The 22,068-nt window shown below is 38.4% G+C and overlaps 1 protein-coding gene across 1 annotated transcript in view; it reads left to right on the top strand.

Annotated features, from left to right (window-relative positions):
• Positions 1 to 22,068, top strand: part of PIGK (phosphatidylinositol glycan anchor biosynthesis class K) — a 65,287-nt gene that overhangs the window by 8,438 nt on the left and 34,781 nt on the right. The window contains exons 8-9 of the mRNA XM_053951084.1: positions 468 to 578; positions 5,057 to 5,229. Coding sequence (XP_053807059.1) covers positions 468 to 578; positions 5,057 to 5,229 — 284 coding nt within the window. The remainder of the gene's footprint in view (positions 1 to 467; positions 579 to 5,056; positions 5,230 to 22,068) is intronic.

Raw genomic sequence — 22,068 nt, 5'->3', positions numbered from 1 at the left:
ATTCAATCTAGGACTTACTATACTTGATATAAAACAAAACAAAGGCTAACTTTCACCTGCTGTAATTGTATCGCAGCTGAATTACAGAAGGAGCCATAGGAGAGATCCCAGCCAGACCAAAAGCATCTGGTCAGGATTACCTGAGGCCATGCACTGCTGTAAGATACACTGGCTCTCCCAGCCCTGTTTTCAAAGTCCACAGATCCATGCTGGACCATTAAGAAGGGGTTCCCTGCCTTTTGGGAAACATAGATATTACCAGGATACAGTTTATAGATAAACTGCATTATTCAGCCTATCAGCAGTAGATTCCTTCACAGCTAGCCACTTTCTTTGCATAATTTCCCTAAGAACAAAAAAAAAATTATGCTTAACTTTTGCAATATACTGTTACATTCTGTTCCTTCTCCTGAATGCTGAGTTCTCTCCTGCAAATGTCCAATAACTGCTGTGTGTTGTTTTTAAAGCATCAGCCTGACCTGGGGATTGGTGTTCATCTCATGGACAGATACACTTTCTATGTGTTAGAGTTCTTGGAAGAAATCCATCCAGCCAGTCAGACAAATATGAATGACCTAGTAAGTAGAATACTCAACATTCATGAATATGCTAATAACTTTAATAGTTCCAAAACTAATTTATTTTGTCTGTAGGGTTCTTCAAATGCTTTTTATGCTCCTGCTGTTTCTCTCGGAAGCAGTTTTGGAAGGAGGTTTTTTTTTTTTTTTGCCATTGTTAAATGTAGTTGTGTAACACTTCAAGGATTGTCCTCATTTGAAAGTGCTTTGCTGGCTCCAGAAAAAAATAATCAAAATTAGCCAGATTTTGTATTTTTGCTGAAAAAAAAAATCATTAAATATTCATCTCAATAGAATGAAGCATTTGCATGTGAAATACTTCAGCAGGAAGCTTCTAAAACCAGGATAGCAGACGCTTTGCATTTGTGGAAAAGCAGGCATTGATGTTGTTTTGCAAAGGTGGTTAAACAGTTAAAATTCTAACAGTGCAATCACAAATGCCTGCAAAAACTAATTTATGTGTATATCTACTTAGATTCCAGAGCAAGATAGGTACAAATCCATCAGTGTTTGGACTTAACTGTAGCTGAGGCAAACATTATTGTAGATATAGTATGAAGCAGAAGGAAGAAAAGAAGCCAACCAGGTAACATATGACAAAATTTATGAAAATACCTCTCTAGCAGTGAGATGTATACACTGGTGAGATGACATAAAAAGTAACCATATTTTATTTGCTCTATTAACCCTTTATACCTTTTCCAATGCTGGTTTCTTTGTAGTCATGGCTTATACTTTGGTACTTTGTAGCTGTAAATCCTGCTGGGCCACATCAGTATTCTAAGAGCCATCACTTAACAAAACCCATTGTCACAGATTCATTTCTCTAAAAGGAGCAGCTGCTCAGAAGTTTTATGCCACCCTCTGTCTACAGAGGATAGTGTTAGCCTGACTGCTACATGTGTGCTAGAATTCTCTCTAAACAACCCACACTTCGCAGATTTTATGTTGATACAGAATTGATTCAGTGGCTAAGACTCAAGGTTCTTTTACTTAGTTCTATGGGAATGAAATTCTGTCCTCTAATTTAATACCTTCTAATTATGGGATACAGGTAAGTTTAAAATTAATCTTGATAAAGAAAAATATGCAAGTTCTTTATTGATTAAGTATCTTTGACTAACCTATTCATTCAAATTTCACTGTAAACCAGAAAATTAATTTGTGTTAATAATAAAAGGTAATAAAAAGGAACAGTGCTTTCTGCTGTGTAAGACACTGTCTGGAAAGTATAGGTGGGCTGGCCAAGAGGATGTTAATCTGATTATTGTGAAAAGTGTAGAAATTTGTTAGCTGGCCAAGTACTTTTTGAGCTCTTCAGAGAAGATTCCTAATTGTGCTTTTGCTTATATGCCAAATATTCAGGAAGAGCTGAGAGAAGTTATCCATACTGGTAAATTCCTTACATCATGGAAGTCATCTTATCATACATTGATCTGCTGATTGATGCTGGGGGAGTGGAAGAGAAGGGACACAAATATATCGTGATTTGTGATAATCTATGCAAGGCCAGGTTGGATGGGACTTCGAGGCTAGGTCTTGTGAGAGGTGTCCCTGCCCTTGGCAGCAAAGAGGAACTAGATGATCTTTAAGGTCTCTTCCAACCCAGACCATTGTGTGATCAGGTACTGAGTCGTAATCTGCACACATTTCAACAAATGTGACCACTTGACTTTGAGCGGTGCTTTTCAAGGCTTCATCTAAGAGTTCCAAAATGACATATGGTTACTCCATGGTAAAGATATAAACGTGTTTTTTTTTTTTGCCAGCAGTTGCAGGAGGTACTCTGGCACTGGAGGTACTCTATCCAGCTCTCCAACTCTTGATTTTTTTAATTTAAGTTAATGCTTTCCAAGTTCAGGGTAACTTACATTGCTCACTACCTAGCTTTATAATGAAATGATCTTCAGTTGTTTGATCTTCCAATGTCTTCTCTTTTTGAAGTACTGTGTATTTGTTACACTGCTTCTATCCCTCTTTACTCTTACCTCTTTACTTTTCTCTAACCACTCTTGAAACAGCTTCTCTTCACATCCACCTATGATTTGGATATTGCATTCCTGCAAAGAATGATACATCATTTTTCATAATCCACTCCACCTACTCCCCACCTGCTCCATCTGTGTTGCTAAGGGATAGCATAAAGCTGTGCAAACAACTGACTATAGGTTTGATTCCCTGAAAATAAAGAATACATTGAAATGTTGTACATTTGAACTTTTAAAATAAGATACAAATAAATTTCTAAATGTTGCGTCATTTGTCATAAAATAGCTAAATTGTTGTTAGAAAAGTTTAGATAACAAAGTTGGGAGAGTTCTTTAGCTCTGTTTGAAAAAAAAATTTAAAATTTTGGAAAAATTAATATAGGAAAAAACGTGCTTAACTTAGCCAGTGTTTGCCTTTTCCTTTTTTTTGTCAGAAGACCTTGGTTATTAGTGTTAGTCTGCTGTGGTATAATTGAAGTCTTTTCTCCGAGTGGTAGTGGATGAGTAGGTTTTTAACACTGAAGTCTTCTTCTCACTGCCACTTTGTATTTTTGTTCAAATTCATACCAATATGTTGTGGCAGTAAACTGTTGTGGGACAGGTTAGAATTAGTTGGGTGCAGTATCAGTTTCCCACTTTGAGTGCTGATGCAGTTTTTCAGGACATTCATACTCTCTAAACCTTGGCAAGAGACTTACTTGTATAACTGCAGCACAAATTTATGCTTCAAATAGTGGGATTAAAACAAATGCTTAGTTTTTATAGTTTAGTTCAGAGACTTAGTTTTTATGTTTGTGTCCTTAATTGGAGCAAAACTGGAGAAAATTGATAGTGTTTTGGTGAAAATGAAAACTGTTGAGAGTTTATATGTGCATTAACAAATGGCTTTTGTATGCAAAGAATGATGCTGATCAGTCTAGTTCATTTTCACCACAGGGAGGATAACAAGGGTTTGATTTGCCCCATCTTTTCTTTAGCAGCTGTGTGATAGCAGCCAGCAAGAGAGTTGGGAATCATTAGAATAAATGTATATGTGTGCTTGTATGCTTCAGGTAAAGATGAAAGTGAGCTGAGGTGTCCCTGGACAAGCAGCCTAATGCCATATTCTTACAGGCTTAGGCTAAAAAGGGATAAAAGAGAAACTGCAATAGAGCAGAAGGGAGGAATGGGGAGGTAAAATCTGTCCTCTGTGATGAAAAGCCAGATAGATTGTTTCCTCTCTGGGAAACTTTTTGTAATGCAGGGCTCTGTTGTCCAAAGAGAATGAGCAACAAAAGCCTGTGCATTTTGTATCAGGCTGAGCACAGTATTTTTGCTGGGAAGTATGACCTGAAACTCACTGATTTTTGTCAGTCATAATCTGGGATAATTCAAGTTGTATTTGCACTGAGCTGATTAGGACCTGTGGTTTTGTCATAAGGATGCAACCTTGTAAGAGCTGACCCATGATGTAATTTAGGTGTATTAGCTCTAGTTCCTGGGGTTGATGGACCTGTTTGTGAAAATCACTTGGAAAATAAGATTAAGAAAGGTGAGCGCTCATGTGAAGAGTGGCATTCTTAGTCCTGCATGTTAAATCTCTTGTGTAAAATGTTCTGCGTGGCTGGAATGTGAAAGACTCACATAACCTGCACTGTTACCAGGTGATCTGTGTTGTGGCAAGTGTGGTAGGACTTGTGCAAAATGGCTTTGTGTCCAACATGCATTTGTATTGCCTTCAGTGTCTGCTGGGTACATAACAAACCTATTACTTAATAGACATCCTGTCTTGTCAGGTGTTCTAAGTGCTGCAACAAATCTGTCACTGTTTCTTCTGCTTTTGTTAGTGCTGCTTTTGTCTTTCAGGTGTTGCAGCATGTGTGGGATATAGGGGATCTGATACGTAGACAAAATACATGGATAAAATAAATAATGTTTGTAGGTGTCACAGATGTTTGTGAACTTACTGTAAATAAAGCACTTTTGGTATTGGAAGATCCTATGCATTAATTTGTAGCTATAAATTAGAAACAAGACTTGGATTTTTTTTTTTCCGATCAAAATGTAAATTTTTGCTTCTTTATGAAGCCTTCAACATAGGTACTTATCAAAGCTTGTTTAATTTTGCATGCCTCCCTTTGGTAAATATGAAGAATTTATGCCCACTTGTGACTTCTGGAAGGTTATAACAGCATTGCTGCATCTATATTCAGCAATATATTTGTGCATTTATCAGTTAGATATAATTGATGGTTGGCTTTCGCAGTAGCATTTTTAAACTCCAGTGGCATTATTGTAAGGAAAAAGGTTTTCAGAAATGCTTAATCAAGATGTTTATGCATTTTAATGCCTTTTTTCGACCAATTTTTTTCAGCTATGGAGCTTGTACTGAAATAATTGCAAGTTATATGTGTTATTTATCTTTCTTTTTAACAGTTGTTTCCTTTTGGAAGGTGTATGTAGAGGCTGTTGAATGACGGACAGGATGTGATTGTCCACCTTGGTTTCCAGTTTCAGGTCTGTCCAAAAAGCTTGTGTGTTTCCACCCCTGGGCACCGAACCGACCTGTTCCAGCGAGACCCTCAGAATGTTCTGATCACAGACTTCTTTGGCAGTGTCAGGAAGGTGGAGATCACCGCAGCGGCGCTTTCCTTGGACCGGGACGTGGTTGGATTGGAAAGCAAGTAAGTGGTCATTATTTAGACCTGGTTTGTATAGCTTTGTGCCACAAAAACCAAGCAGTTGTTTAACTGCCAAGGAACTGACTTCCTGTCATTTCTTACAAGGAATCAGGGAGTTAATATGGACCTTCCACCATCATGAAGTTGCCAGCTGCAACCTTTGTTTAAAAGTGCTCACTCTTTTCCTGACCCTTGTAAATAAATGCTGCTTAGACCAAGGTGTGGATATCAACAACAACAGAAGTAGTTTAGAATTTTCTTTCTTCCTTAATGTTTCTTCTTTAGTGGTCAAATATTTTGTTACTGCAATTCCTGCTTGTGGTAGTCCCCACCCTGCCCCAGATAAGCTCTAAGTATAAGCCATCAGGTTAGGTATTTGGTAACAATTAGCTTTTTAATAAATGCTTTGTTTCAGTTTTCTGAATTCTCTGGTGTTTGACGTTATTCTGTCCTGGGAATTCTGAATTCCTGAGATACAGTGATTCATTTGATTAAAATTACTGGTGCAAGTTCATTGATTGAAGTCGTAACAGGGCTTCCATTACTTTGTGGATGAAGAAAGAAGTATAAACGTTGTATTTTTGGGATTCTGTTGCCACCTATTGGGAAGAAGTAAAGGAAGATGTGCTTGTTCTGTAGGGTTTATTTAGCAATGTACTTCCATTTCTGTTATGTCTTTTGTGCTTGATGATACTGCCCTGTAGGAGGGAGAAACAAAGGATTGAAATATTGTGCTATATCAGGGACTATATACCTTTCAACACATAAGTTTATGTAAATTCTTGTCTGCCTTGTTGTTTACTGTTGATCAAGCCAGTGGAATAGCAGTTTTATTTATTTTAAAGGTAACAGTAACTCTGGTCCTTGTCATTATAAATATCATGAGAGGTTTAGTGTATTTCATATTTTACTTTCATGCTGTATATCTGGATCATATGCATTAGTACATACCATATAAATCTTAAGCTAGCTTTGTAATTCCTTAGTATAGAACAGTACTTAGTGGCATTAAATTGTTTTTTTCACTGAAGAATAAAAAAAAGCCACAGTACCTAGTGGCATTAAATTGTTTTTTTTTTTTTTTTTTTTTTTATTTACTCTTGGCAAGTAACAGACATTTGACATTGCTAGTCAAAAACCATGATGAAAACTTACCTATGTGGGTTTCTAATTTGTGGACAATTGAAAGGAGAAATATATTTTGAAGGACTTTACCATTCTGAAACAGGAAATGACTGGCTGGACTTTTCAGCTTTTTTTGTGTGTGTTAGTTTGGTGTCAGTAATGGAGAGATTTTTGGTGCCTGATGATACTGCACTGCCCACATGGAAGCATGTTGAGAAATGGGCACTCGTGCACAGAGAGGAATATTATCCTTGTGAAATATTTTGATATTTAATGAAAGCTGTATTACATTATCATGGCAATCCACTTAAGTGTGTGAAATTGGAAGGGGTGGAGACATGTTGGTTTAATGTCTGGTTTAATAGTTCTCCTTTATACAATTTTCTAAAAAAGTACTTAACTTCTCAGTGGCTTGTTGCCATTTGGAAAGAGTTTATAGACAATATGTTTTTAAAGGAGGAGAAAGTATGGAATTGGTTAAAAAAGTACTGAAAAATTGTAGTATAGCTCTAACAGACAATGATGTGGAGTGCTTAATAAATTCCTTAAGCAGAATTCTAAGGTCAGTACCTCTTGGTATGACAGCTCTGTTTAGCTACAACAAATATAAGAATTACAGTTTGAAGTGAATTTATTAAATGAAAATATTAATGCCTTTTAAAAAAGCAGTTTTGGAGCATCTGATCTACAAGAACTAGTTACTCTGTTTTTTTAAAAGAATGTTATGAACATTACACACACCTATTTCTGAGGTTGTTGAGAAGGTAGAACAAAAATTACATGATTTTTGAATAGGTGCTACCACTGATTGTCTCAAAATAATGTAAGAATGACTCTTGAATGAAAGAATGAGAGTTTATTCTGAACCCTCTCAGTGTCAGTTAAACCATTCAGTGCCTTTTGGGAATGCAATGGCTGTTGACACTCTGAGGTAAAACAGCTGGGGAGGGATGGGGCTATCACAGCCTGGGTTATTCTTTTTTGTTTCACTGGGAGAGAACTTAACAAAAAAAAAGTGAAACAATTCTTACAAAATAGTTATGACTAAGCTTGTTTATGTCAAACATTGTTTTAAAAGCCCTGAGAAGCAGAAAAAAGTAATAGAGAATTGAACCTGGGCCCTTAAGAGTTTGTAAGATTTATTGACCAAGAGGTATCTGATAGATCACAAGTATCTGCTACTAGTACATCAAAATTTATATTACTTTGGTTACTGAGTGTGAAGATGTTATTGGTTTTATATTTGATGAAGTCTCGAGGCTTCATTCCTTTATGAATAATGTCCCGTGTTTTATTCTTCCCTCAGTGTTAGCTTGATACCTTTTTTCTTCTCCTTCTACATACTGATGGCAGTAGAATGCTACACAATGTTTGTGTTGCAGACCATAACCAGACGATGAAATCCCGGCCTCAGCTCTGACACAGTCTTAAGTAGTCTGCATTAGATCGATTTGTTTGTTTTAAAGCTGCAGGTGTCACAGGTGCAGATAAGGACATTAAAAGCCAGATGAACAAAAGAGGTAAACCACTGATTACACAGATTAGGGGTAAAGAAGGTGCTGTCATGTGAGGCATGAACATGTAGCAGGATTGTACTGCTGGCAGACTGTTCAAGTTCTCATCTTGCCCACTGCTGTGACTTTGCCAAATCTTTTCAATAGAAGTTTGTTCTTTTGTTACACAATTGCTTAGCAATTACTTGGTTGTACAGATCCGCTCCCAAGCCCAGCGTGAGCCATAGCTGTGCAACCAGATCAGAACTGGCAGCTTCACGTGGAGCTCGTGCCGTGGCATTTGATGAGTGAGGCCTTTGAAGTTTCCTCTGGCTTGGGCTGAGGCTCATACAGAGAACAACTACTAATTAACCAAGAGAAGAGGCTTTCTTTCTACCCACGTAGTGCTAGGTGAATATTTGCAAGTAAAAGCTTTAAAAAATAAAGAGAAGGTTCCTCTGCTGGTTCCTTTCCTCATAGCTGTTTCAGTCTAAGCTGTGTTCACTTCAAAGGGCTTGTTCTGCAGCTGCCTCAGTCCTGACAGGATCTGTAGCTGCCAATTTTAGCAGAAAATCTGACAGTCTAAGGGTTCTGAGGCTTCAGATGGTTATGTTTTGTCTAAATCCCCATGCTAGTGCAGAAAGTCAACCTTAAGGAGTAAGAAGAAATCCTGTTTCTTTGGAGGAAGGGCCTTACAGGTTTTAGAACATCTAATAAATTAGGACTGTGTCTTTTAAACTTGGATTGTAATTCTGCAGCCAGTTGGAACACTTTCTCCTTTTCAGTTCTTGTCATGAGGAAAAGACCTGTATCAGCAGAAAGTGTTGGTAAAAATTGGGATGAATATTTCCCTTAAGGGTAGTAAAGAGTGAATTAAAGACAGCATCATATAAAACCATCCTAATTTCATTGCTTTTGAGAATTAGGCTTTGTATTTAATGCTTCTGTTATGAAGGATTGTGATTCTTCACTACTGGCAGTGACTGTTTTCCTAAAAATAAACAAATTGGTCACTTGTATTAGGAGGGATGCTTGTAACAGGCTAATTATGAGTAATTGGTTCATTTGCAGAATATTACTAGCTAATGTTCTCTCAATCTATTTTGTGTGTGTGTGTGTGTTGGTGTCTCTTTCCTGTCTTTTCTTCTTTTCCACCAGCTATTTTCAAATTATGTGCTTAATAATTAAAGCTGCTATTGTGTGGTCCTGAAGCCTTGGGGAATCAACTTTATGAACCAATAGGTAAATTTGTTTATTTTGCAAGTAGATGCTGCTCATCTCAGTGGGTGTCCGGGTTTGTTCCGAGATCCCCGTTCAGCCTGTACCCGGTGCCATAAATCTGTAGTTTTTCACGTTTCATAAGTGACGTTTAGGACTAATCGTGCCAGCTCACGTTACCGGGCAGGTTCCCGGGTCCTGGCGCGGTCCCGCGGGGCGGGCAGCGCCGGGCGGACCCGCGGCCGCTCCGGACAGCGCCGGCAGGTGGCGCCATCGCGCCGGAGCGGGAGCGCGGCGGGCGGGGCTGGGACAGGGACCGGGACCGGGACAGTGACCGGGGCTGGGACAGTGACTGTAACCGTGACAGGGACCGGGACCGGGGCTGGGACAGTGACCGGGGCTGGGACAGTGACCAGAACCGTGACAGGGACCGGGGCTGGGACAGGGACCGGGGCTAGGACAGTGACTGGGGCTGGGACAGTGACCAGAACCGTGACAGGGACCGGGGCCGGGGCTGGGACCGTAACGGGACCGGGACAGTGACTGTAACTGGACCGGGGCTGGGACAGGGACTGTGACCATGACCAGGACTGGGACCGGGACCGATGGGCCCCGCCGTGCCTGCCCCACGCCCCGCTCTGGGATCCCTTCGGAATCAGGCGGGCGTGGAAAAGGGGAGTTCAACTTGGTCCTTGTTCCGTGGAAATTCAACAGGATAATGGGAGGTTTTTTATCTTATTTTCCACTTTTCCTACTGGGCGACAACGTGACAGAGATGTAACGTGTTTCAGATTTAGAGTAACTTAAAAATAGAAAAAAACTCAGAATTTAGCAGGTCTCTATGCATCAGAATTGAATTGCCAGTGGGATTAAGAAGCTATTCTAGGTCCACAAACACCTTCAGATGGGTTTCATAATTTTTCCCTTGAAGAGCACTAATCAGATACACACATACTGTATTTTCCTATAATGTCTTACAGATTTATTCTGTTTTAGTGGTAACTTTGGATTTTGTAATCCACGTGCTTTTTAATAGCCTACAAGTAATTAAAGAAGATGGGTGAGCCAATACTTGCTGTTAAATACTATGGCTGGATTTCCTAAAGTATTTTGTAAATATATTCAGGGTTTCTTTGCTTGCATAAACATAGGTCAATATATACATAGACGTATATATACACACACTGTAGTGTAAAAGAACTTTTCAATGTAATACAAGTGAAATTAGTATGAAGACTATAGAATGAAAATTACATAGGAGGGCACAATCTCACTAGTATAATGTTGGTATAAAATAAATAAGGATGACTGACAATATTGAAAGGAACTGCAGGTATAAATTGTATTGGGAAGTTTTAAAATACACTAAAGTTCTATGCTTGGTAATGACAGTCCCTGTTTAGTAAGGTATTTTAAAAAGCGGCATTGAACAATTTATTTTTTGTTCCTTTGAAAGGATTTTTGACCATGCATTTTGACAGATTTTGGAGGTTTTTTGGTAATAAAACAAAAGGGCTTGCTTCAAAACTATAGCTCTTGACTCAGATTTTCTTTGGTGATTTTTCTTCCTCCAAATTTTTGTTCTGTGTGTGATCCTGCATTTTTTCTGTGAGAAACTTTCAATTGTTGTTCTTCTATTATTTCACATTTTCAGTACAACATTGATTTGTTGAACCCATATATAGTCAGTTATTTCTATATATAATTTTAATAGGCAAAGAAACCTCTTGGTCTGTAGAGGTACCATAAAGCACATGCAAGTCAATGGTAGTATTTTATTGGATTCAGCTTTTAAATCAAGTTCAGTACCTTTACATTCTTCACAAGTGACTTGGATATGCCAGTTGACGTGGGCACATATAGTGTTAGGCAGTCTAAAATTGTTGCATGGCATATTTATGGGAGATCTTAAGTACATCTAGTAGATTTTAACATCATCTAGACAGCTTGAGAATATCTAGATATCAGGGGATATTTCACATAGGGTTTTAATTTTGTTTTCCTTTATCCGTTCCTTTTTATATCTTTCCTATATAAAATTCTTATTTTGTTTCATTATTTCTTCTTCATCTCTTTTCCCTCTGTGATCTTTACCTGCTATTATTTTTGCAGTTGAGCAGGCTGCTTTATAATTGCAGTCTCCTGAAGTGCTTGTTATTCTTTCTAGTGCTATTTATGTGGAGGTCCTGGCTTGATCTTCTTGCTTTGCTGCCCAGGTGCTAAATAAAAATTAATGTCTGTTCCTAGCAGTATTTCTGTAGCTGTGTGCTCTACATTGCTGCTGAAGAAGACCATGAAAACAGCTGTAGTATTTGGCATAAGTCTGACCAGGAAATATTTTCATGTAATTTTGGCATGTTTTCAGCACTGTGAGATAACATGGGAATTTCAATAAAACTGAATTACTGTTATTTGCTTCCTGTCAGAAGTACCGGAGCTGCCGTTGATGTTTCTGAGGATACCCTTCTTGTGTGATTTCTAGCAAAGTGAAAAAACAGGGGTGAAGAGAAGCAGACATCTAGAAGCAGTGACTGTGGAACTCTTAGGTCTTTGGAATTTAGAGGCCAAGCTCACATTAACATTTGTTATGCCCTAGAAGTGAATCTGTGCACATAAGTATTAAATTCCCAAGGCTCAAGCAGCATTACTGCTTTTTAAAAATATGGTGTTAAGACATACGCAAATGCTTTTAGTCTTTGCTGGTTTTCATATTGTCAAAAAGCTTACCCTTGATTTTTTTGGGCACCTGAGGGATGACCTTCTGGATGGTCAGAAATTCCTGCCTCTGAAAATTCATGTCTTGCCCAAAGCTGTGGAGGTGAAGGGGCTGTGGAGGGAAGTGCCTTCACGACGTATTTATATAACAATGGACCATAAAGTGATCTCAGTCTACACCTTCCAGCCCTCTCAATGGGAGGGACCTCTCTCAAGTCAGGTGGTTGCTGGACCAAAGCTCTCATCATAGAGCTATTACATTTATTACTGAAATGCAAGTCCCTGAAGCCCTGTTCTTGGTTTTGGTGAGCTGCACGATGGTCTGGAAGACTAGATGTGTCCCTGCTTGTGTCTGAAAGCTGTACTACACTCAGAGAAGTTATGCTGCTCAGTGGGCATACTGAGAGACCTAGTTCTTTAGCAAAGAAGTGAAATGTAAGTTGTGAAAGAAGAGCTGAACTCCAAAAAAAAAAAGCATTGCATTATTGCCAGGCATGTCTTTTCCATCTGGCTAGGTGTTTGAATAGACCAGTGCAAATTTCTGATATCAGGGGAGCAAGAAAGTCACAGTTGCATCAATGGATGGAAAGAAAACTAGAGGTGATTATAGAAGGTGATTCTGATCACATAAGGCACTGGATTTACAGATGGCTTGCTGAGCACTGTTTAGTATTACTTTATAAAATGAGATTGTTTTATGAGTTTGGTCAAGAGTATCAGAAATCTATAGAAACAGATGCTGAGTACATCTACAGGAGTTCCCAAGCTACTGTTAAGATTATTTTATAAAATTTGTAGGATGGCAAAATATTAACTCTGTGGTGAGATTGATCTTTCAGGAAAAGATAGTAATACTGTAAACAAAGATTTTATTGCAAAATGGGATTTATTCAGCATTTTTACAGGTAGAAGTCTGATTGCATGAAGGGTTTGTTATTGGTAAATAGCAGGAGAAACAAACAAGAAGTAATGAAGCACAATAAAGTCTTTTGTATCCCCTGAAGGGGAGCAAGAAAAGAAAGGAAGACAGCAGGATACATAGGGAGCTGGAGGAATACCTGTTCAGGGTTTGGATATGTTGTGTCTTTTGAATCCTAGTAAACTTAATTCATTTGGCTCCAGTTTACTATTTGGAGATTCCTGGGATGGCAACTGTGGATGTTCAGCTTTTACAGAATGGTGACAGCCAACCTCTGCTCTGCCAGTTACATCGGGCACAAGTTTATATCATATTGAAAAAGAACTGAAAAGGTTGAAGCCCCCTCAGTCATCTGTCTAGAGATCAGAGCTAATTTGGAACATAAAGTCAGGCAGGATTTCTCTTTCAGAAAATGAACTGGGAGTTGCTGCTCTGTGTGTGTGAAGATGTGTTCATATTCTGAAATGTAGCGCCAGCATTTACTGCAAACTTAAATGACTTTTTTTTTATGTAACCAAAAAATATGTGTGTTTCTTAGAGATGCAGGAATCATTCAAATCAGTGGACTTCCAAAATATATAGATTGAAATCACGAGATTGTTTAGGGAATTCACCTTTCACTTTGTACATACAACATTAAATTAGCAAGGGCACTGCATTATTTGAACAGCATTTTGGTGATAGGCAGGAATGAGAATTTAGAAGCAAGTTTGGAGAGGGAGAATGTGTCTTCTTCCCACCCCAGCCAAGTGTTGAGACAAGAATAGTTCAATCCAGTAGTTCCCAAGAGAAGGCAAGACCACAATGGAGGCTAGAATCTCCTTTCCTGTAGGGAAGGGAAGAATATTTGTTGAGCATTGGTATTCAAAGTTGCTTTAGCATAAATTCCTTGAATTATATGATAGCCATTTTAAATTTCTCTTTCTACTGGTTAAAAAAAGTTGCTGAAGTGTAGCTGATGTACTAGTTTACTCCTCTACTAAAGGAATGGTTTATCAGAAACTGAAACAATTAAAAATGTTGCACCTTCCTCCTGCCTTCTGTTGCTGGATTTTTAATTTTACAGTGGTATTTCTCTGTAATTCTCTGTGTAATTGCTGTGTGAAAAACATACAAAAAATCAATTCTGGAGGGACCAGATGCAGAGGAAGAGACTGAATAATACTGGTATATTGGTATAATTTTAGACACTGATTGAAGGATAAGGAAAAGCTCTGCTAATCTTTCAGATTAATCTTCAACAGATGATAATCTTTAAATTGATGTTATGCTTTCACTCTTTCTGTGTTTTGTATCTCAGTATTTTAAAAATGTTCATTAGACTGTTGGGTTTTTAGCAGTCAGTGATAAATGACAAATGCTTGGATTCATACAGCTTCAAAATGTGTGGAAGGTACTTGGTAGAAGTGGGTTACCTCTTGTACTTATTCTAAAAAAGGTTTGAATTCATATTTAACATCAGCAATCTGAGTACCCTCGTCGAGGTAACCATTACTGAAAGTGGGTTTGCTGTCCTGGGACACTGAATGTTCTTAAGCCAAAGCTGGGTGCATTTATCCTGCTTAGGAAAGGCAGAGTGGCTGTCAGAGCAGGCCACTAACTGCATCTCCAGACGCCGTGGCTGTGCCCGGTTCTGCTCGCCCTTGCACTGCGCTGTCACGGCAGATCTGCTGCCCTCGCTGGGAGGGGAAGGGGGTTCACTGCAAGGAGAGAGCAGATGCTCTGAGGGCTCCTCTCTGAGGGCTCTGGGGCAGAGCTGGGCTGTGGCTGGGCTGTCCTGCTGGCAGAGCTGGGCTGTGGCTGGGCTGTCCTGCTGGCAGAGCTGGGCTGTGGCTGGGCTGTCCTGCTGGCAGAGCTGGGCTGTGGCTGGGCTGTCCTGCTGGCAGAGCTGGGCTGTGGCTGCGTTGTCCTGCTGACTGGCACTGCTTGCTGTGCAGTTTGCTCAGAGCCCACCTGGGCTCTCAGAGGGACAGGAGGCTGCTGGGTGCCCGTATGTTCTCCCCGTGGCTGCCTTCCTGGAGCTGCAGTCCAGGGCCACTGTTCTGCTGGCAGAAGCTTTCCAAAACTGGGGCCAAATCTGGCTTGCAGATTATCCATCTGAATTTCCTCCCAAGCAGCAGAGTGCTGCAGAAGGATAGGAATGGTTAGATCTTCTATACCATCAGAAAGTGTACCTAAGTGTAAACTGTGTGAAAGGAGTAGATATGAGTATGTTTTTCCTCTTGTTCCACAGTAGTTATTTAAACTTGACAGATGGGTTAATGCATATACTATTATAGTTGTATTAAATAATTTGAGTGAGCTAAAAACCAGAAAGGCTTACTTGTATTCCTAGATGATCCCTGATCCTGTGTAATCTGCAAGTGATACAAGTTACCATAGACATGCTCTAAAATTTCAGTAGTATTTTTGTGTTTAAAATAGTAGGACAAAAGTTACACCTCTGAATAGTTAATAATTTATAACTCTTTTTAGTTTGGGAGAATACAGTGAACCCTGTAGTTGCTCCTAGGTTTATCTCAATTTAACTGTAACATAATATTTAAGCTTCATGGTTCCCCACTGGCTAGTACTTTTTTTTTCTGTTGGTTACTTAAGAGTCTGAACCATGACTTCCTGCTAGAATAAAATAGGAATGAAGACTTCTTGCTGTAGGTCTAAATTTTAACTGGGGAATTGGAGCAGAACAGCCACTAAGTGAAACTGCTCTAAATCTCAGCCATAGAGGACATAACCTCTGTTTCTTCCTCAGCTGTCAAATAGAGTGCCCTAGTTCCTTTTTCCTTTGTGTGTGGTTTTCCTCTGATACAGTTTTTACTAACAGGTACTTTATAACAAAATATTCTGAGCTGACTTCTATCCTATTAGATGCTTATGGATGTCTCCATAAAAATATATGGCATATCTGTAAAATGGATAAATCTGCACTCTGCTGTAATGTTTTAAAACTGGAAACTGTGTGCACACAAAAAATCTGGTTAGATAGAAAATTGTCCTTAAATCAGAATATTTCTAGGTGGTTTGCAAATCTAATGGCACTACTGAAAAATATTAGGCTCTTTATTAATCTGTGGGTTTTTAATGTAATTTAGGAAGAACAAGAGAAAATATTAGCTAGCTGTGGCAGGAAGAATTCTCATGCCATAGATTCAAAGATGGCTTACATCAGTGTCACTCTAAATGTTTTACAGTAATAATCGTTGTATTGATGTGATGTGTCTGTTCAGTTACTAACGAGCAGCTGTGTAATGAAAACAGCTTCTCCAGTTGTCATTCTTGGGGATGCTTCCAGCAACACTGGAAGCTGTGGAAAGATCGTGGATGAGGACATATTTCCAGTTGGTAGTGGAGTATGGGAGAAAAAAATGTAGTTTTTATATGTAGCTGTACATACTCTGCAAACAGAGGGATTCCATTCTGGTCTCAAAATTCTTATTTTATTGCACTATTGAGGTTTTGTGCAAACATAATTATTTCTTTAACACTATGGGAGAGTATGCGTGAGCCAGTTCATAATTCTGTGCTGTATTATGACTGTTCTTAATTCAGATAAATATAAATATAAAGCATTTTAAATTACAGCGCAGTTCTTAAAAGATTATCATTATCATTGCATTGAATTTTGTGTACATTTATGTGAGTTTTATGGATGAAAATAATGGATGCAAGAGATGTCTTAGAATAATAGTGATTCGTAGTATTTATTTATGGTAGTACATCATCAAGGAGGTACTTAGTTGAGTTTTTAGATAGCCTAGGTAATTGTTTCTAACTGATTTCTAACTGTTTCTTCCTGCTTTCTCCGGATGTGAAATGAAGTCCTTTACAAGATACATTGAGACTAGAAAGAAAAAGTGGGGGAAGGGGAAGCTCATTTTACATCTTGGTGATTATATCGTAAAATGCAGCTAAGGAAGAGACCTAATTGTTGTGTGACTGTTGCCTGTATCTTGCTGTGAGCATAAGAGAAAGCTGTAGAAATTGTGGCTGATACAAATATCATTGGAAAGGAGATCCCACCTACTGAGGAAATCCAACCATCTTTAATGTGCCAAATGAATATGCAACCTGCACATGGTAACAAACTGAAGTCTCAGTAAAACTAGGGCAATGCAAATTGAAACAGGGAATAATTAATGTATTAATGCCTTTTATACCTACTGTGCTCATCTAGTAATCAGATTATTTTGTTAAATGTAATTAGAATTGTAAAAAGAATAATTATGTAATAAAGCTAACTTCACCAGAAATTTGAATAAAAACAAAATTGCTGAAATGAAGTGAAGCAAATTGTAGATTATTTATTTTCACCTGTCCTTGTAAAATAGAAGTGTAATTTTTAGGTATGCTTCTTATATACTGAAATGAAAAAAAGCTAATAGGAGAGGAGGGAATCAGGAAATCAATATAATCAGAAATAAGAGCAATATGCATGTTAGTCATCTACTCAAACAAATAAAATAGTGTGCCTGTGATTGTAAAACTTGAAATTAAGGCAAATTTCCATAACCACAATAAAAGACAAAAAGATGAATTATTACTCTTGAGGCAAATAGATATGAAATGCAACCCATTCCCAGAGAAAGTAATACAAAATAATTTTTGGAGTTGAATTCTATGAAACAGTAATTTTCTTAGGTTGTAAAGCCTTTTTCTTTTTTGCTTATGTTTTTGATACTGCTTAAGAAAATGACACCATTAAAGGCAATTAATTTTAGCAAGGGTTATTTCAATAGCCCACTCTGCTGAATTGTATCAAACTGTCTCCAGCACAGCCCTGCCTGTAAACATTACAAGTCAGGGGCCAGGTTCAGGTAATTATCTTGGAGTAAAACTTTAGTCCAGTAATGCTACTTTTGCACCTCGTTTAGTGAGTGAAGTAGTTCATCTCTTTGTTGCCAAAAGTTTGGTGTGGATTTATTTTTTTGAATGTTCAGTCCTGTATGTTCATTCAATTTTGTGTCATTTAATCAGCTCAGTCTGATTGAATGGCTGTGTGTGTTACTTTTGGTGAGTAAGGTGGTAAGTTCTCCTGAGAGGTTATTCCTGTCTGGAGCAGAAAAAGATAACCTTGTCCTGTAGAAAATATCAAGAGTGCATCTCCTTTGCAGTAATACAAGGGAAAGCAAACCTTTAAGACTAAATTTACATTGAAAAATTTAGCCCTAAACTTAAATATTCTTGGAAAAATAGATTTAAACTAGAATCTTAGGGAAGAGTGTTTGGAAATGGCTCAAACCTTTGCATATACGTCATCTGTTTGTTGGCATATGCAGTTTGTTTCCTGTAGGTTGCAGATCAACTTGGTAACAGACTGTGTGCTGATCTTAAGAAATACTGGATTAAAGTGACCAGAAGTATTTTTTACTGTGATAGGAAGATTTGGATTGATGGTAATCTATAGTGGAAATGCAGTAAATAACACAGTTCTCATTTAGTTTAGTTGTGTCCTGTTCAGTCTGTGTGAAACAGCAATGATTACTTTTCTTTCACAAAGTTTCCACTCAAGGTCTTCTGTTCCTCAAGCATTGATATTTTTAAAAATTGGCTTTATCTTTAATCTGCATAATATGCAGATTAAAAGGAAGAAAGAAATGTACTCAGACATTTAAAAACAAACAAACCAACCCCCTAAAAACTCTCACTTTAATTGCTAGTTTTCAGAATTTAGCAAAATTTACCACGTTTTCATTTTCTCTTGTGAAATACCAGGATTCTCATCTGGTACAGTATCCAGCACCTTAGTCAAAGAACTATTGTTATAGAGCAGATAAGATTAAAAAAAAGTCATTGGGTTTGATGAAAACCTGCATGAACATTGAGGGGAAAAAAGCCAAAGTTACCATAGCAACCACCAGTGCTTTAGAAAATAGCTGAGTAAAAAGAGCAGAAATGTAACAGAAAATATGAGGGCCATTTCATAAAGCATTAAAAATAAAAACGAAATTTAAAGCAAATATGATTACTGCTCAGCTTTTATCGTAGAAATCCCTGATAAGCAGCAGCTTGTCTTTATTTAAAAACAGGACCACTGTTGATAAAGTTTTAGTGTTTAGTCCCCATTAGACCCTATTAAGGAGATACTTTTGTGAATTTGGTTAAAAATTATTGAAAGTTTTATGAGTTGTTGTTTGTTGGGGTTTTTTCCTTACCTTTTTTTTTTTCCTCTGCAAATGGTTTTCTGAGCAACTGCAGTCTTAATCTGCACAGAAGAGTGGGCTCTGAAAATGTCCTTTACAGTACAAACATGACCAAAAGTCCTACTAATAAATGTGGTCCCACAGTGACACTACTGTGAGTTCTTCATGATCACATAGCACTGCCCGTCAGGACAGGAGTAGCAAAGGCAGCTTTAAAATTCATGGACAAAAATTTCAGGAAACAGCTACATTGATAAGTTTAGGGGTGTGAGCTGCCCATTCATAGCAACTTTACTTAAAATAACAGGTACAGTCTGTCACCTGTGCCTTTGTATCTGAACCTATATTCTGATCTCAGTGATTAACTTAAGGCTGAGCTTTCATACTTTCTTTGGTGTTTTGTCTTTTTGAATGGAGTCAGCATTCTGCAGTGCACTGGTATTGGGTAAGAAGTCTGGTGTTTTGCCTATATATTGCTTCATAGTTGTGCAGGGTTAGATTTTATGTGGGTGAGCATCAAATGTTCATGGGATAAAATGGCAAGCATCTTTTCTTTCCCAATTACTATGTAGCTGTTGTCTTAAATTTGATCCTAGTCCTCATACAACAAACTGGCCCATGTTGGAACCTTAACCAAATAAGAAAACTATGAAATAAATCACTTTAATATTCTGTCCTGATAAAGTGCTTCATATGAGTATTGAAACAATCTAAAAGTCTGAGTATGAAAAGGAAAACAACAAACATTTTATCCTTTCTTTATAATACAGTCTGATTCAATTCTTGCCTTCTCTTCAAAGGACTGTGTTATTGCTGTTGTCTGACTGCTGCTTGGCTGCAGCACAGTTATCCTGTCCCATTGTTAGAAGATGATTCTGTGTAGTAGGAGATGGTACTTAACTGTCCTAGACAGAGCTGTAGCCTGGGGCTTTGCGTGCATGTCAGAGCAGTTCTTAGTGGCATCTGTTTCTTTTGGAAAAAAAAAGCATTGTTTCTGAGCAAACAGATTTTGATTATTTTATAAAACACTGCGAAACAAAAGTATTTTCCTCTCCTCTGGTCTCGTGTGGAAGTTTATAGAAGGGTAAAAGACTTGGATCATTCCCCAAAGTCTTGTGCATCCAAATAAAACATTTGTGATGAGTTCCATATTGTAAAGTGGGTACAGTGTTTTTTTTCTCCTCTGTTGCTGTCAGAGTTACAAATGCATGTCTGTATGGAAGAGAGAACTGAAACTGACTAAGCTGAAATATTGAAATTAGGGATTTTGTAAGAAAGAAAGGTGCTGTGTATTTCTGTAAATGCTTAAGGTCCTTTCTCTGCAAAATTCACATGGAAGATCTAGAGGCACTTTGGCACTGATCTCTTGTTTAGTTTCCTCACCTAAAAACGTTCTGTAGTGCCTTTATAGCATGACTTCTGCTCCAGATCAAATGCAACAGACTGCTTACTCCAGTGTGTGAGTTCTTCCCTAGGAATAACTAGGAAAAGGATGCATTCCGGACAAGATCAGCTTAGTGTTTTAATACAAGCCTTACTTGGCATATTTAATGAATTCTTGTCTATTATCAGGTTGGGGTTTGACCTGACAAACTTTTCCAGTGTGGCTGGACTTCATGGAGTAGTTTTGTGCTGGGGCAGTGGATTATAAAGCAGCCAGGTAATGAGCACAGACTGTGGTGGAGCATCCTGGAGCCAGGACAGAGGCAGTGGCGGTGCTTGTTCTGCTGCAGCTGGGCTATGTCACAAGTGGTTGCTGCTGCCTCATGAGCCCTCCTCATTCCTGCAGGCAGAGCTCTTTGCACTGTGTCCCTGCCTCTGCCAGGGGTTTGATTCAAAAGTCCTGCAGAAATCTTCCAAATCTCAGTGTGTGGCCTTGTTACCACCTGACAATCTGTTCAGACTCTGGAGTTTATGTATGGTATGCTCTGACAAGGTACTGTCGACATGTACTTTGAATTTGAAACTCATAAACACTACTTCATGTAACAGTTTTCTGTGACATCTCTGTTAAGTTCCTGCAGAACTTAATACAAGCAGAATAGGTATTGTTGTGTTTCATTTGTTGTGCTATGTTTTTACAGATGTGTGGAAACTTAGCAGTGCAGTGCTATTAGTGGGCTGTGGTAGTGCTGTTAGTGGTGTATCAGTGGGTTGTGTAGTGCTAATATTTTGTGTGAAAATGCTGTCTGTCACTAACGTCATGAAGTAGGAACACAACTGACTGACCTCTGACTATTTTGGTAGATGAAACTAAACCCCACTAGGTGGTGCAAGTAAATAAACCACCTTGCAAAATACTTCTCTCCAGATGAATGAACTTGGGGAAAGGGTGTCTTTCACCAAATTAAAATATATTATTTGATTGTTTACTTGGGTTTTTTTCATTTGTGATTTTGTACAGTAGTTATTAAAATTTAATATTTAATGCTGTCTTAGCCTGGTGTTTTTCACATAACAGTCTTCCTACAAGCTAACCGAGGCATTTCCAGGCTTAGCATCTACTTAGAGTATTCCCTCTCAGGATATTTCTTGCAATTTATCCTATGTTTCCCTTTGAGTTTGCTTACCTTTATAGCTCTACTGTGTACATACAGTCAAAACTGTTTGTTCAAAGAAAAGATTTCAAACATTAAGTTACAGTAAGGTACTGTCAATTTACAGTGGAGTGAATAAGGTTCCAGTAGAAAATAATTTTGACATATCATGTATGTGGTTAGTCTGTAAGGGTTAATGTGTATGTCAAAGAGATCAGTAGTTCTAATATGTTTTATTTAGAAATAAACAAACAGAAAACCACAAGATGAAACTCCACACAGACCTTTCAATATTCTCCACTCTCCACTGAAAACACCTCTTGTGCAGTGGTGGTTTTACTGAAGATGCAGTGGCCCATACATGGTCAACATATTTTTATAGCCATAAGATCAGTAGCAAAAGTTTTTTAATATCAAGAAACCGCACATTCTTGTGGTAAGTGGAAAACCCCAGGAATTTCTACCTGTGGAGAGCCATCAGCACTCTCATGTTCTTGTCAGTAATCGTGTTTTAGCAGAGTTTGTATGGCTTCCCTGTAGACCACAGGCTGCCAGCTCTTGCCAGAAGAGCTGTGGTGCTGAGCAGAGGCTGCCTGTGCCGAAGGGCGGGTGCTGCAGTCAGTGGGTGCTGCAGTCAGTGGGTGCTGCAGTCAGTGGGTGCTGCAGTCAGTGGGTGCTGCAGTCAGTGGTGCTGC

Source organism: Vidua chalybeata, chromosome 9, assembly GCF_026979565.1.
Source record: "Vidua chalybeata isolate OUT-0048 chromosome 9, bVidCha1 merged haplotype, whole genome shotgun sequence".
Lineage (NCBI taxonomy): Eukaryota > Metazoa > Chordata > Aves > Passeriformes > Viduidae > Vidua > Vidua chalybeata.
Note: the sequence above shows the minus strand (reverse complement) of the source record. Positions and strands in the feature narration are given on the sequence as shown.